Source organism: Pelophylax lessonae (assembly GCF_965119305.1).
Source record: "Pelophylax lessonae genome assembly, chromosome: 9".
NCBI lineage: Eukaryota > Metazoa > Chordata > Amphibia > Anura > Ranidae > Pelophylax > Pelophylax lessonae.
The window spans coordinates 259,619,178-259,636,934 of NC_138776.1; the positions used below are offsets into that span (position 1 = coordinate 259,619,178).

Here is a 17,757-nt window from a genome sequence, read left to right on the forward strand (position 1 = left end):
GTGTATTATTTAGTCTGTGTGAGTCTAAAGTCTAAAAACTATGATATAAATTTCTGGATATCGGCCAATCCTGAGGTTCTGACGGCCGATCTCATTTCCTGAGATAGCGAAAATGCCAGGATGATACAAATACCCCCCAAATGACCTCTTTTTGGAAAGGAGACAGTCCAAGGTATTTATTAAGAGACATGGAGAGTTTTTTGAAATTGTAAATTTTTGTCACTATTTTTTGGGAAAATGAAGAATTTTTTTTTCCATTTTTTCCATTTTATTCTTTTTGTTTACAATTTTTTTTAACATACTGTGATCAAAGCAATACAGTGTTACCATAGTAACAGTGTACTACTCTGGGGAAGTAATCACAATTTTTTTTTTTTTTTTTACACATTATGATTGCTTATAGCAATGAATTTCATTGGTATAAGCATCCATGTTTACTGATTGAAACAGATTAATTCAGTGTATTTTGCTTTTATTAGTGGTGATTGGCCAAAGCTAATCAGGTGGCACAGATGGGCTGTGATTGGTCCTGTCTGTACCCTGTGATTGCACTGATCAATCACAGCTAGCAACACACCTGTATACAAGGGATGGTATGAAAAGAATCCATCCATTGTTTACAATTGTCATGTGATCTGCTGTGAGGAGAGGTGATCAGGTAAGATACTTTATGTACTTGGAGGGGGGATTTGGGGGATATTTTTTGAGAATGAGGGATTTATGCTGAGAGATGGTACTCACACATCGAGGTAGCGGTGACCTCAATTATAGACAAGCAAATTTCCTGGTAGATAGTATTGAATTCTGTTTAACACACAATTATTTCATGTTATTGGATCAATTTTATTTACAGTTTAGAGGCACGGCCATGGGAGCCAATTTTGCCCCAGGATATGTGAACCTAACAATGGGCTACTGGGAGGATGAGCACATCTGGGCCAACAACCCTATGCCAGTAACCTTATATTCTATGACAGATATATCGATGATATCCTGCTGATTTGGGAACAGTGGCCCACATGTGTTCTCCTCCTTTGTGGCCCACTATAACAACAATTTAATGGGCCTGTCATTTACCCTTGTCTTGGATCCCAACAAACTGGTGCTTTTGGACTTAGTCCTAATTCATGAGAACCACATTATTACCACTAGGAACCATGTTAAACCCACCGATGGGAACTCATACCTTCATTTTTTTCCAGCTGTCACCACCCGACATGGAAGAAAAATATTCCCAGTGGCCAGTTTCACAGACTAAGGAGAACCTGTACTAAGGTCAATGATTATGATTTCCAGGGAGCCTTAATGGCACAGAAGTTCTTGGAAAAAGGGTACCCTCAAGGATTTATACAAGAGGCCTTTGATTCACATAGAACATTTACTTGCCCTAAAAAAACCCATTCAATCGAAGGAGAATAACAATACGGTCAGATTTAATACTACCTATAATAATTAATATGAAGAAATCTCCAGAATTATTTGTAAACATTCTAACATTCTGAAATTAGATCACAGATTTTGCCCTTCTTTACTGTCCACAGCACAGGTCACGTTTCGAAGGGCACGAACTATGAAAAACAACCTAGCCCCCAGTAAATTAAAACTACTAATGTCAGACCCTTATCAGACATCAGTGCTTATTTTCATAATAGGACGCGGGTGTTTCAATCTAGGAAAAGGGGCTGTCTCACATCACAGCGTCCCCCGTCACTTTTTAAAGGTGCACAAAAAAAGATCTTAGCAGCCTAGAAGTTATGGCTATTGAGTACTTTGACTGCCAATGAGAGGTTCTCGATCTTATGCAAGAGGGAGACCTTTGGGATTTTTAAATTTGGATCCATGTACCCGGGTGGCCTTAATGAGGAACTCGAGGTACACACCATTATGTAATATTCCGCGTAGTTCAGTGCCCACTGGGCTCACATCTATGTGGTATGTACTAGCGGCGCCTTGTTCAGTCTGGAGTTCATTCCTGGCGGCACCATGTTGTGATGTTGTGCCCTAAACTTAATTTTAAATATTATCACCATTATAATTTTTTATATTTATATATATATATATATATATATATATATATGTGTGTATTTTTATATATTTTAAATTTTTAAGTGCTAAAGAAGCAGACACTTCATCGAGTAATTAATTATTTATCCGCATTTTTTCAATGTTATTATACAGTATATATTTTTTCCAATTTTATTATATATATATATATATATATATATATATATATATATATATATATATATATATTTTTTTTTTTTTTTACGGATATAACTATTTTTATTTCTTATATGTCAAATTATACATTTTTTTAATGTTCCTTTTCTTTTCCTGGTTTTATATCTATATCTGCTCTTTGGTCTCATATACGATTATTTGTGTGATATTGTCTTGTTCTACATCTACTTAAGGCATCTACTTAAGTTAGGGTTCATTTTACACCATAATATGGTAAATGTTTGCTGTTTCACTGGCCAGTGGGTGAAAATGAGTTAATAGTTGTTGGATAGATCATTTGGCTCTGCCCACTCCACGCCCTCTAATTTCCCTGGCCCTTTAAATCCCACCGTTGCTGGCCTTCTGTGACTTGATAAAGCGTATGTGTGCGAAACGCGTTGTCACGGCAACGGATCCTTCATGCGTTCCAGGCTGGTTCCTCCTAGTTCGTTACCAGCACGTCACTTCTGCCCCAGGGCCCCAAGGTGGATCTACGTCATGTTGGAGCGCCGGCAGGTCCGGCGTTGGCTTCCGTCTGCTATGGTTCCCTAGGCAACATCCACGTTTCAGCGGCTTTTTTCTCTGACCGCCGATCGGACCCAGCCTTTCACTGGTTTTCACCACACTGGAACCACCTGGTATAGTATTTTACTGACGGGTGTCCTATATCTTGTTTGAACAATAAACTGTTACCCTGGATATCACTTTTGGCAATAACTGTTCACCACCAAGATTACACAAACCCGTGTAGTGCTGTCTCTCCTGGTTGTCTACACATTGAGGGAGTGCAATTTGTCATCCTCTCCCTGAGCACTAGATGACCTTGGCCTGGCACTGTCCACACTGCACACAGGACACTCAACACTCAACAGGAGGAGATCTACCCAGTACCCAGGCTGTGTGCAGTGCGGGAATGGAAGGAAGCGAGCCAGCAGTGACCCTGTCCTCTTCTCTGCTGGCCTCTGTCTTCTGCCCTGCTGACCCCTTTGCAATGATCTACCAACCCCCCTCCGCTACCTTGGAAATAACCTATGCCCTGCCAAAGAAAACAACAAGAGGGATGCCCAGGAGGCGACTCCGTCTTGTGTTCTCAGATTTCCAGTAATTCCCATGAAGCCCCTACAATGAAATTATTGGTAGATGGTAAAAGTGTACAATTTCTCATGAATACGGACGCCTCCTCATTATCCCTAGGTTCACATCTATGTGGTTATGGTTGATGCAGCCTTCAGGCGTGATTTACATTGCATTTTGTGGTTTTGGACATGTGTTTTTTTTTATGTACGCCCACATGTTGAGGGCATATGACCCCGCTGACAGCTAATGACTTATCGGTTGTTGAGGATGCGGCGGCCGACTTCCCGGGCCACTCCTTAACTACCAGCTATTCACATTTTGTTATTGAACAAAAAAATAAAAAGGAATCTTAGGTTCACACCTATGCGCTTTTTGGTGTGTTTTGCATTTTGCACAAATGCACTACAGTCCATTGAACATGGTTTCCTATGGATGCAGTTCACATCTGTGCGTTTTGCAGCACTGTGTGTTTTTTTTGGAAAGGGTCGAGGACTTTTTAATCCCACAGCAGATTGCATTTTGCTTGTAACAAGACTTCAATGGAGCTGTACCAAAAAAAAAGCAAGCGTTGTGTTTTTTTTATTGCCTTTTTTGATGTATTTTGCGTTTTTTTTCCTAACAAATTTTTAACTCACTGTGTATAGCTGGTTGCTAAAAAGGCGGCCAAGAGGCCGGCCGCCGCCACACCCTTATCAACCACTGACAGCTGAATGTAAAAAAAAAAATTGCCGTCAAAATAAATCTGGAAAAAAACGGCATGGGCCCACCCCCCCAAATCTATACCAGATCCTTTTTTAAGTATGGAGCCCAGCAGGTCAGAAAAGGGAGGGGACAAGTGAGCTCCCCCCTCCTGAACCATACCAGGCCGCATGTCCTCAACCAGGGCCGCTGATAAAGCAGTACAGTCAGTCCTGTTGTACAGGGGGGCCCGGGCCCATTTACAGCTCATTTCTGCAAAATAAAAAAACAGGGCTTTCTAAAGCTCTGTAGGAGCAGCAATGTCAATTTGATCAGATGTTTTGGAGGCTAGAGGAGAGATCTGGGGTCTAATAGACCCCAGATCTCTCCATAAAGAGTACCTGTCATGGCTCATGCTATTACATGTTCAAAGCCGGGACAGGGGAGGTGCCAGGGGTGGGGTCAAGGGCAGGTCAAAGGGGGCCCGGAAAGTTAGATTGTATGGGGCCCCATGATTTATATCAATGGCCCTGCCTCCAACATGGAGGGATTTTGGGGCAAGCCCCCCCCCCATCTAAAAGCACCTTGTTTCCATGTAGATGGGGACAAGGGCCTCTTCCTCACAACCCTGGGCGGTGGTTGTGGGGGTCTGTAAGTAAGGGGGCCCCAGATCCCCCCCCCCCCAGCCCACTCCTTTACAACCAGCTATTCAGTGTTTGTTATTGAAAAGAAAAAACGAAAAACACTTGTATTTTTGGGGTGGGTCTTTTAAAGTCTTTTACACACAAAATGCAATCTGCTGAGGGAAAAAAAATCCCTGACCATTTCCAAAAACGCACCAGCTGAAAATCATATAAATGTGAATGTGTACCATAGGAAACAATGTTAAATGGACTGTAGTGCGTTTCTGCAAATTGCAAAACGCACTAAAAAACACATAGGTGTAAACCTGGTGTCACAGAGGGAGAATATACCGGAACTCTGACAGAATGTGAGCCTTCTGTGGGTATAAATGGAGTCTTGACAAAGACCCGGGAAACCCCTTGCTTACTTGTGAGCAGTTTTTAGATGATAGATGCACGGTGTATCCCCCTTGTAGAGTAATTCCCGGGTGCTCTGTGAAATTACATGGAAGAGATTAAATGGCCAAAGTACAAGTAGTCTTCGCAATTGGAGATGGGGGCAGGGTGGACCTTACTTCCCCTTTCTGCATGTTTACAGAAAACCAATGATGAGTCAGCAGAAGAAACAGAGGTAGTATGGGCGGAGGATAGGCTAGATATAAGATAGCAATATCCCATATTGTGCGCGAATCACTCTGACGGGAACTGACGAAAGAGAAGCATAGAACGTTGTATAACGTACAATATCCAAGGTGAAAGGAGAAGGAAAGACAGAGCACACATCGCTGGAACACACAAAGAGGGTAAGAAGACTCTTTTTCTGTTTGAACCGAAAAATCCACCCCCCCCCCGTCATGTCCGTTCTCTTCCTCCATAGTCACTGTGGTGTCTTTATCTCCAACATCCACTACTACGTACACCTAAAATACTGTTATCAGGGGATTATTTTTTACATGTAACCAGATACGTCCAGAGCCTCTGGTTTATAGATCAGATCCATCCTAAATATAGAACCATTTATCCAACTGTCCATCCAGAGCCTCTGGTTTATAGACTTAGATACATGTTTAGACTTGTATTAACAGAGGCATGGACTCCAGAGAGAGAGATATCATTTTGCCCCTGTATGAATCATTAGTAAGACCTCATCTGGAATATGCAGTTCAGTTTTGGGCATCAGTTCTTTAAAAAGGATATCGGGGAACTGGAGAAAGTGCAGAGAAGGGCAACCAAACTGATAAGAGGCATGGAGGAGCTCAGCTATGAGGAAAGATTAGAGGAACTGAATTTATTCTCTCTTGAGAAGAGGAGATTAAGGGGGGATATGATCACCATGTATAATACATAAGGGGGGATATGATCACCATGTATAAATACATAAGGGGTCCATATAGTGAACTTGGTGTTGAGTTGTTCACTTTGAGGTCAACACAGAGGACAAGGGGGGCACTCTTTACGTCTAGAGGAAAACGTATGTCGTCTCCAAATACAGAAAGGTTTCTTCACCGTAAGAGCTGTGAAAATGTGAAATAGACTCCCTCCAGAGGTGGTTCTGGCCAGCTCACTAGATTGCGTTTAAAAAAGGCCTGGGTGTACATAATATAACTGGGTACTAATATTTATGGGTAAAGTTGATCCAGGGAATATTCGATTGCCTCTAGGGGAATCAGGAAGGATTTTTTTTTCCCCTGCTGTAGCAAATTGGATCATGCTTTGCTGGGGTTTTTCGCCTTCCTTTGGATCAACTGCGGGTATAGGGTTGTGTATATCGGATTGTATGGTTGAGTTTTCTATTGGTTGAGCCAGATGGACTTGTGTATTTTTTCAACCTGACTAAGTATGTAACATGTGTAGCACCCTCCTAGTCAGGTGCTAGATAGGAGATATCGTTTTGGCGTTTCTTGCTTAATAGGAAAGCAGCAGGAAAACCATAGTTGGGCCTGCTCTCTGTGCTCAGCATGTATTCATCTGGTCTGAGGGAGTGTCCCCACTGCATCCAATAGGGAGGCCTGTTGGACAGTGGAGGAAACCTGGCCAATGATGCACAAGCTTTTGTAACTGTCCCAGTTGGTTGGCATCTGGAGAGGTGCATCATGGGATTGGAAATAAAAGTGGAGAGCACATGAGGCAGGGTGTCTTTGGTGGGAAGCAGAGTCCCAGGAGGAGGGTGTCTCTCCTTCTGCAATCTGAGGAAAGTGGTCAGAGGCAGTCGGCCTTGTGCCAGGTGTGGAGCTGGGCCTTGAAGGTCCTGGAGAAGCTGACAGTGGAGCTTCAGGCAGAGCTACCTGGGAAAAACAGTGTCTGTGAGTACCAGGGGGCTTGTCAAGGGGTCTACCAAGGAAGGGGACTACTCCAGTGAGGTCAGTGGACAGAAGGTCAGCTCACACAGTCAGTGAGTAAAGGGGGTGCCAAGTAGAACTCTGAAGAGTATTCTACCAAGTAGTTTGCCTTTTAAATACTTCACTTCAGTGGCAGGGTGAAGCAGCAGCCTTGCCCCATTCAACATAGCTAGAAGTCCTCAAGATTGTGCATAGTTTAACAAGTTGGAACATCCCACTCATCCCTTCTCCCATCCCACCATAGGGCCAGCCCTACCATGGGTCCCGATGGGTCCATTGGACCCAGGCAGCACTTGAAGAGGGGCAGCAAATTGACTCCCAAGATTTTTTTTTCAGCAGTTTTGTGTGTCATCAGTTTGCGGCATATTATGGGGGCCATTTCCCTATACCATACTGCCTCTTGTAGTGCAAACTGGTGAGCATGATGAGTATGATGAGCGTCTCCTCTGGGGAATGTCCCTCACGTGATCCTGGTGTGCGCAATGACATCAGACATCAGCGAACTCCATCTCACGCAGAGCAGGCTGGATCTTCTAGGGCGGTGGATGGCAGACACAGGAGTAACAGGAGGTCTGAGGACAGACAGTGGGTGTTTGATGGACCGGTCCAATGGTGAGTTATGGAAGAAGATAACAGGATATATAATATTTTCTAAATTATATATTTATATAAAATAATGGATGTTGGGGCCTTTTGTTGGGTGTGACTTTTTCCTTTTTCTTGGGGGGAGGGGCAGCTTTTTATTCTTGGTCCCAGACAGCACAATGTCTTGGGCCAGTGTAAAGAGATCGTGCGTTGGGACCCCAGTTTGTCAGGCAGCCATTTCGTTTAAAGCTGTCGCAAGCACCTATTTTGTGTTTCAGAGCTCAGCTGGCAGTTTTAAAAACCAAAAAGGTCATTCCTTTACCAGCCCTCACCCCAGCTCCTTTTGGCAGTGTTAATTACCCCCTGGGTCACTGAACATTAGTATGCACGGCTTCAAACAACTCTTATCTAAGCAGCAGACTGACCTCCTAGCCACTCTGTCTCTCCCTGCTCAGAGCTATGTTGTAATCTGAGCGAAGCCAGATGGCTAATAGGTCGTATAACAAAGCAGTCAAGAGCTCTGTTATTTGGGACACAGTCACACACAAAATCATAACTTTACACACACACAAAATATGTCTCTAGAAAATATATATTTGAATGCCAGATAAAATACAGATCGAATTAAGAGCAAACATGATCACCTTCGTTGCTAGGGAAGACAATCTAGCGATCAGATGCCTTACAGGTCAGAGGTTATTCCGAGATAACCCGTGTTTAGTGTCTGTGAATAATAGATTCAATACCGTACCATAAAATATAATTTTTTAAGAATGTAACCATTACATATTTCGAGATATGAGTTATGGTAATAATCTGTCTAAGCAGGAGGTGTCTTAGCAGTTTATGAGCCTCCGGGGGCCGCCCACGGCCCTAGTGTCTATTGGTCAAGTACGTCTGGTGACACCCCCTGTGGGTCAGAGAAAAAGACAGGAGCTGATGGAGCTCTCAGTCTCATGTAACATCAAGGAAAGGAACATCTATCCATTGGGGACCGATCACACAGGTTCAGCTTCTGGAACTCTGATAATCCAAGGACTTTTTGAATGCAAGTATTTCATTCCTAATTCGTATCTATTCTTCTAAATTGCTGAATGGTGTCTCTATTTCTTTGTAACCATTTTTCTGTAAATATTTTTATTTGCACCAATCTTAACCTTTCTTATAATTAAACCTTATTTTGAAAAGTGTTAATTTTGTCTCTAAGCTCTTAAACGCAAGCTAACCAGAACCTGCCTCCTAAAAGAGCGCTACTGTTTAGGATAAATCCTCCGGACATTCCTGTCTGCAGTGACAGCGCGTGTTACGGATGATTATTCTAAAGTCATAATTGGTATTTCTAAAATTACGAGCGTCCGCTGGGCTCAAACGTAGCGGTGGTGGCAGAGAAAGGGTTAATCGTTTAATTAACCCGGTGACAATCGCTCTCAGTCTGCTGGCATCTAGATTGTGGAAAATCTTTGTGCCGGGTGCAGGAAAATCTTTGTGCCGGGTGCAGCTGAGAGTGGCATTGTTGCGCAAGTGACGGCAGGGTGTGGGATTGCCTGGTCTTTGGTCACAAGTTGGATGAGAAGGCCAGGGGTCTGATTCCCGCCACCGCCAGCCCTGATAAAAACAACAAAAACCCAAATCCCCTGAACTGTTTACTGACTGAGCCAAGAACCTAAAGTCTTAAGAATGCATAAGTTGTTGCTATGGGTAACCCAGGGGAATCCGCTTTAAGCAGCTCCCAAGGGAGTAGTGCTACACATGCTAGACAGGAAGAGAAAGAAAGAAGTCCTAACTCTTCCCCAGTCATTACAAGCCTAAAGTGAAAGGTTTTGGTGTGAGTTGTTATTTAAAGGGAATTTATGATGTCAGAACTCTGGAGGAACTCTGTGCAGACAATAATCATCCCAGTACAGTCCAGATTATTCTCAGTTTATCATCTGTCTACAGAGAGGAGAGTCCTGTATAGATCACATGATCACATCAATGATGATGGAGACGGGCCAAAATCACATGACTGAAAGGATATTGAACCTCACCCTGGAGATCATCTACCTGCTGACCGGAGAGGTGAGGAGGATTCTGGGAGGTCACATGACATCACTCTTATCTCTATTAACAAAACACAGACCTGACCGGAGAGGTGAGGAGGATTCTGGGAAGTCTGCAGTGATATTTGTTATTTTCTCTCTTTACACAGGATTATAAAGTAGTGAGAAAAATATCTGGTGAACCATTAACACCCAGCAGCCGGGTTCACAAGACATCACCCATCACAGTGCCTTCACCTCACTGCCTGACCACAGAGGTAACCAGTGCCAAGACGGTTCTAGAAGTCACCAGCAAGATCACTGATCTGCTGACAGGAGAGGTAAGCGGTGCCGGGAATTCTGGGACATTATCCAGTAACAGACAAGGGATGTGTGTGGATGGTGACTGTATCATTGTGTGTGTCAGGTTCCTATAAGGTGTCAGGATGTCACTGTCTATTTCTCCATGGAGGAGTGGGAGTATTTAGAAGGACACAAGGATCTCTACAAGGACGTCATGATGGGGAATCAGCAGCTTCTCAGTTATGTAAATATGAAACAAAAAAATGTCCTTAATGGGATATTAACACTCACGCTGGAGGTCGTCTGTCTACTGACTGGAGAGGTGAGGAGGATTCTGGGAGTGTTTAATCATAATTAACTCTATTAATAAAACACAGACCTGCATTGTTAGGTGAGGAGGATTCTGATATTCTATTATTGATGTATATTACAGGACTGTACTATAGTTATGAAGTCATCTATTGAGAATAATATAAGAAGGAGAAGTTCCCGATTGTCCACAAGACAAAGAGAAAGGCAAGGCCCCATCTCCATGCATCCACCACCCCTCCTAACCCTACAGAAAAATAATGAGAAGAAGATTCTAGAAGTCACCAACAAGATCGTTGAGCTGCTGAGAGGAGAGGTAAGCGGTGCCGGGAATTCTGGGACATTATAAAGTAACAGACAAGGGATGTGTCTGGATGGTGACTGTATCCTTGTGTGTGTCAGGTTCCTATAAGGTGTCAGGATGTCACTGTCTATTTCTCCATGGAGGAGTGGGAGTATATAGAAGGACACAAGGATCTCTACAAGGACGTCATGATGGAGAATCAGCCGCCCCTCACATCACCGGGTAAGAGGAGACTTTATTGTAAAGGAGAGAGCAGTACGGAGGGTCCACCTAGATCCCCCATCATCTGATAAACACATAGAAACAATGTATTCAGTCAGTGTGTGTGTTTCCTACAGATGGATCCAGTAATGGGAACCCACCAGAGAGATGTTCCCGTCCTCTGTATACCCGGGATTCCACACAGGAAGGCCACACTATTTGTATATACAGTATCTCACAAAATTGAGTACACCCCTCACATCTGTTCATGTGACAACACTGAAGAAATGACACAATGTAAAGTAGTGAGTGTACAGCTTGTATAACAGTGTACATTTGCTGTCCTCTCAAAATAACTCAACAAACAGCCATTAATGTCTAAACCGCTGGCAAATAAAAGTGAGTAAACCCCTAAGTGAAAATATACAAATTTGGCCCAAAGTGTCAATATTTTGTGTGGCCACCAATATTTTCCAGCACTGCCTTAACCCTCTTGGGCATGGAGTTCACCAGAGCTTCACAGGTTGCCACTGGAGTCCTCTTCCCCTCCTCCATGACGACATCACCAAGCTGGTGGATGTTAGACACCTTAAGCTCCTCCACCTTCCATTTGAGGATGCCCCACAGATACTCAATAGGGTTTACGTGTGGAGACATGCTTGGCCAGTCCATCGCCTTTACCCTCAGCTTCTTTAGCAAGGCAGTGGTCGTCTTGGAGGTGTGTTTGGGGTCGTTATGTTGGAATACTGCCCTGTGGCCCAGTCTCTGAATGGAGGGGATCATGCTCTACTTCAGTATGTCACAGTACATGGTGTCATTCATGGTTGCCTCAATGAACTGTAGCTCCCCAATGCCGGCAGCACTCATGCAACTCAAGACCATGACACTCCCACCACCATGCTTGACTGTAGACAAGACATACCTGTCTTTGTACTCCTCACCTGGTTGGCGTCACACACGCTTGACACTATCTGAACCAAATAAGGTTATCTTGGTCTCATCTGACCACAGGAAATGGTTCCAGTAATCCATGCCCTTAGTCTGCTCTTGTCTTCAGCAAACTGTTTGCGGGCTTTCTTGTGCATCATCTTCTTTCTGAGATGACAGCCATGCAGACCAATTTGATGCAGTGTGCAGTGTATGGTCTGAGCACTGACAGGCTGACCCCCCCCCCCACCCCTTCAACCTCTGTAGCAATGCTGGCAGCACTCATACGTCTATTTCCCAAAGACGACCTCTGGATATGACGTTGAGCATGTGCATTCAACACCATGGCGAGGCCTGTTCTGAGTGGAACCTGTCCTGTTAAATCGCTGTATGGTCTTGGCCACCGTGCTGAAGCTCAGTTTCAGGGTTTTTCCAATCTTCTTATAGCCTAGGCCATCTTTATGTAGAGGTACAATTCTTTTTTTTAAGATCCTCAGAGAGTTCTTTGCCATGAGGCGCCAATGAACTTCCAGTGACCAGTATGAGAGAGTGAGAGCGATAACACCAAATTTATCACACCTGATCCCCATTCACACCTGAGACCTTGTAACACTAACGAGTCACATGACACCGGGGAGGGAAAATGGCTAATTGGGCCCTATGTGGACATTTTCACTTAGGAGTGTACTCACTTTTGTTGCCAGAGGTTTAGACATTAATGGTTATGTATTGAGTTATTTTGAGGGGACAGAAATTTTACACTGTTATACAAGCTGTACACTCACTAATTTACATTGTAGCAAAGTGTCATTTCTTCAGTGTTGTCACATAAAAAGATAGAATAAAATATTTACAAAAATGTGAGCGGTGTACTCACTTTTGTTAGATACTGTATATTGGGTATAGTCATCTAGAACCAGATTATCCCTCATCCACACAGGTCTTAAAACAAGGCTCCCCTTCCATATACAGAGGTTTTTATTTTTTTTATTTAGTTACACACAAAGTTTGCTGCTCATGTATAAAATAGAACTCATCACATCCTTCTATAAAGGAAATACTGAGAAATCTTAACTGTCGACAGCAAGAACATCATCGATGTACCCATCCCACCACCCAATGTATTATGTGTATTGTGCCTAACAAATGAGGTGGAGATACTGTAAAAAAGTTGCATCTCTATTCCTCAGTATAATGTCATATTCCCAAAAAATAAGGAGGAGATACTGTACACCATATTAAAAGGTCCATCTCCATTCCTCAATATAACTTCATGTTCCCAACAAACGAGGAGGAGATACTGTACACCATATGAAAGATCCATCTCCATTATTCATTATGTTTATGTAAGAAATGAGGTGGAGGAAGGTCCATCTCCTTTCTCAATTTCCAACATGAAAGTACTTCAATATACAAAAAAGAAACTGTCCAGCGCTCCAATCACACAATCATTTTCTTACAGAGATAAAAAAAAATGCTCTCAGTGCTCCACACCACCCTCTATCCCCCACCCTCACATCAGGGGACCGACCGTAATTCCATGACTCCTCACTTACCAATGGGTCATTAAAAGCTTGTATCCATCAAGGGGAAGATCATCCAGGACAACCTTCTCGATGTCATCATTGTCAGCAGTGCGACTCCTCCCCTTTCGGTCACCTTGTAAAGCTATTGGAGGTGCTCTCTGACGTTGGCGGTATTCTATGTGCTGATTGGTGGAGAGCCCTGCAGAACATGAATGCATGGCAGCCATCTTTGTTTATGTGTCAGAGTCTGGGACTGATCTGAGGTGAGAAGATACCAGCAGGTATAGTATGAGATAACTGGAGAGGTAGTATAGAGGTGGTGGTCCTCGATGATCTTCACCTTGGGGGATACAAGTGCCTAATGACCTATTGGTAAGTGAGGGGTCATAGAATTCCAATGAGTTCTCCGATGTGAAGGTGGAGGATAGCGGGTGGTGTGGAGCACTGAGAGCATTTTTATTAAACTCTGGAAGAGAATTTTGCACACGAGAATAGAAGAGACATCGCACTGTGCACTTTGTGGTTGAAGCGTTGGACACTTTCGCTTGGTTTCTATCCATATTTTTCTCCTCTAATTGCCCCCAAATCCATGCCAGAGCTCCTATAAATTATTTGGTGTTGGACCAACATATATGAGTCCTGAATGGAAGGTTATAACATTTCATGGTAAATTGTTTCTCCACAGGTGGACACAATGTCCGGAATACCTCTGAGGAACGTCTTATTTTATCTCCAGAAGATAATAACATTGTAGAATATTCTCCAGGAGTAAATCCCGTGACTCCAAACACACATCCCGCACCTTACCAATTGGGGGGATCAGTGGATCCCTCTAATCCTGAAGAATCTTCTGACGGATCACACACCAAGACTATAGGACCTCACAGTACAGATACTTCCATAGATCCATCTATTTCCCAGGAATCTTCTTTAAGCCACGAAGGAGTTCATACAGAAGAGAGGTCATTGTCATGTTCAGTGTCCGGGAAATTGTTTACAAAAAAATGGGCACTTCTTTTGCACAAGAAAAATCACACGCGTGAACGTCCCTATTCATGTTCAGAGTGCGGGAAATGTTTCACTCATAAAAATGGCCTTGCTGCACACCAGAAAATTCACGCGGACGAACGCCCCTATTTATGTTCAGAGTGCGGGAAATCTTTCATTGATAAAGGAGACCTTGTTAAACATCAGAGAATTCACACGGATGAGCGTCCTTTTTCATGTTCACAGTGCGGGAAATCTTTCATTTATAAAGCAAACCTTGTTAGACACCTGAAAATTCACACGGGTGAGCGCCCTTATTCATGTTCAGAGTGCGGGAAATCTTTCATAGATAAAGGAGAACTTGCTAAACATCAGAGAATTCACACGGGTGAGCGTCCCCATTCCTGTTCAGAGTGTGGGAAATCTTTCATTCATAAAGATACCCTTGTTCAACACCAGAGAATTCACACGGGTGAGCGTCCCCATTCCTGTTCAGAGTGTGGGAAATCATTCATTCATAAAAATAACCTTGTTCAACACCAGAGAATTCACACGGGTGAGCGTCCCCATTCATGTTCACAATGCGGGAAATGTTTCAGTCAAAAAGGAACCCTTCTTGTACACCAGAGAATTCACACAGGGGAGCGTCCCTATTCATGTTCAGAGTGCGGGAAATCTTTCAGTACAAAAGGATACCTTCTTGGACACCAGAAAATTCACACGGGTGAGCGCCCTTATTCATGTTCAGAGTGCGGGCAATCTTTCACACTTAAAAAAAACCTTGTTCAACACCAGAGAATTCACACGGGTGAGCATCCTTATTCATGTTCAGAATGCGGGAAATCTTTCATATCTAAAAGAGAATTTGTTAAACATCAGAATATTCACACCGGTGAGCGTCCCCATTCATGTTCAGAGTGCGGGAAATCTTTTATTCATAAAGAACTCCTTGTGAGACACCAGAAAATTCACACCGGTGAACGCCCCTATTCATGTTCAGAGTGCGGGAAATCTTTCAGTATGAAAGGAAATCTTGTTCAACACCAGAGAATTCACACGGGTGAGCACCCTTATTCATGTTCAGAGTGCGGGAAATGTTTCAAATTTAAAAGCGAAGTTGTTAAACATCAGAGAATTCACACGGGTGAGTGTCCCTATTCATGTTCAGAGTGCGGGAAATCTTTCATATCTAAAAGAGAAGTTGTTAAACATCAGATTATTCACACCGGTGAGCGTCCTTATTCATGTTCAGAGTGCGGGAAATCTTTCATTCTCAAAGAAAACCTTGTTCAACACCAGAGAATTCATACAGGCGAACGCCCCTATTCATGTTCAGAGTGCGGGAAATCTTTCAGTAATAAAACAAGCCTTGTTGAACACCAGAGAATTCACACGGGGGAGCGTCCCTATTCATGTTCAGAGTGTGGGAAATGTTTCATTAATAAAAAAAATCTTGTTAAACATCAGATAATTCACACGGGTGAGCGTCCCTATTCATGTTCAGAGTGCGGAAAATCTTTCATTCGTAAAGCAAACCTTGTTCAACACCAGAGAATTCACACGGGTGAGTATTCTTATTCATGTTCAGAGTGCGGGAAATGTTTCAGTAGAAAAGAACAGTTTCTTGGACACCAGAGAATTCACACAGGCGAGCGTCCTTATTCGTGTTCAGAGTGCGGGAAATGTTTTAATCACAAATCATCACTTGTTTTACACCAGAAAATTCACACAAGCTAACAACCTTTTTCATGCTTATGATGTCTTGGGGGCGGGGCAACAATATTATTTTTTGGGTACTCTTTTGGTTTTGGGGCCTCCTGGAATTGAATTATAGTAATATGACCCACTAAACATACAGTGCTGACTCGGTCCCGCACTCACACAGACCGCACCATACAACTAAACTGTGCTAATACATGGCCGGATATGACCATACATGGACAACACTTCTTATTGGTTCCTGTACATTATTGCTCTTTTGATGTTTCATGGAAGAAGCCGGCTTTTCATTTGTCTATCCATTAAATAAAACATTTTCTAGTTTATGTTCTTCAGTTATATAAGATTTGATGTAGATTGTAGCTTTGTTTATATTCTTTGTTAATCGCTAATTCTGATTCTCTAAAATTAAACAAGAACGCTCCGCACTTTCCAATACTCTGCTCTCAGATTCCTGCAATCACTATGGAGTATTTCATTATTGAAGACAGATAGAGATTTCTTTTGGTTATATTTGTATTTTTTTTATCATGTTTACTCTGTAAAGGGGAAAAAAATGTTTCTTTTAGTTTCTGTTATAAAATTTTGCAAATAAATAATCTTTCTTTAAAATATATTCTGCTACATTTCTTTCATAAAATTAAAGAAAAAAAAATATCAGTGTGCATTATTTAGTCTGTGTGAGTCTAAAGTCTAAAAACTATGATATAAGTTTCTGGATATTGGCCAATCCTGAGGTTCTGACGGCCGATCTCATTTCCTGAGACAGCGAAAATGCCAGGATGATACAAATACCCCCCAAATGACCTCGTTTTGGAAAGGAGACAGTCCAAGGTATTTACTAAGAGGCATGGAGAGTTTTTTGAAATTGTAAAATTTTTGTCAATATTGTTTGGGAAAATGAAGAAATAAAAAAAAAAAAAAAAAAAAAAAATTCACAAGTTGTTTAGTTTACATGATGTCCCCAGTGCTGTACAGCATTATCATATAACTGGTGTGGCGGTGATCAGGGACACTGGTCATTTTTTTTTTCCATTTTTTCCATTTTATTCTTCTTTTTGTTTACAATTTTTTTTAACATACTGTGATCAAAGCAATACAGTATTACCATAGTAACACTGTACTACTCTGGGGAAGTGATCACAATTTTTTTTTACACATTATGATTGCTTATAGCAATGAATTTCATTGGTATAAGCATCTATGTTTACTGATTGAAACAGATTAATTCAGTGTCTTTTGTTGTTATTAGTGGTGATTGGCCAAAGCTAATCAGATGGCACAGATGGGCTGTGATTGGTCCTGTCTGTACCCTGTGATTGCACTGACAAATCACAGCTAGCAACACACCTGTATACAAGGGATGGCATGAAAATAATCCATCCATTGTTTACAATTGTCATGTGATCTGCCGTGAGGAGAGGTGATCAGGTAAGATACTTTATGTACTTGGAGGGGGGATTTGGGGGATATTTTTTGAGAATGAGGGATTCATGCTAAAACATGGTACTCACACATCGAGGTAGCGGTGACATCAATTATAGACAAGCAAATTTCCTGGTAGATAGTATTGAATTCTGTTTAACACAAAATTATTTCATTTTATTGTATCAATTTTATTTACAGTTTAGAGGCACGGCCATGGGAGCCAATTTTGCACCAGGATATGTGAACTTAACAATGGGATACTGGGAGTATGCGCACATCTGAGCCAACAATCCCTATGCCAGATACCGTATATTCTATGACAGATATATCGATGATATCCTGCTGATTTGGGAACAGTGGCCCACATGTGTTCTCCTCCTTTGTGCCCTACTATAACAACAATTTAATGGGCCTGTCATTTACCCATGTCTTGGATCCCAACAAACTGGTGCTTTTGGACTTAGTCCTAATTCATGAGAATCACATTATTACCTCTAGGAACAATGTTAAACC

At 42.4% G+C, this 17,757-nt stretch overlaps 2 protein-coding genes across 2 annotated transcripts in view; both read left to right on the forward strand.

The window, feature by feature from the left end:
• The window catches only part of LOC309564412 (uncharacterized protein), a 1,531,146-nt gene that overhangs the window by 850,310 nt on the left and 663,079 nt on the right, over positions 1 to 17,757 (forward strand). Inside the window, 1 exon segment of the mRNA XM_082269040.1 lies at positions 14,156 to 15,661. Within this exon segment, the coding sequence (XP_082125166.1) occupies positions 14,156 to 15,661 (1,506 nt within the window).
• Positions 1 to 17,757, forward strand: part of LOC309562930 (uncharacterized protein) — a 123,700-nt gene that overhangs the window by 69,881 nt on the left and 36,062 nt on the right. The gene's annotated exons all lie outside the window — the stretch shown is intronic.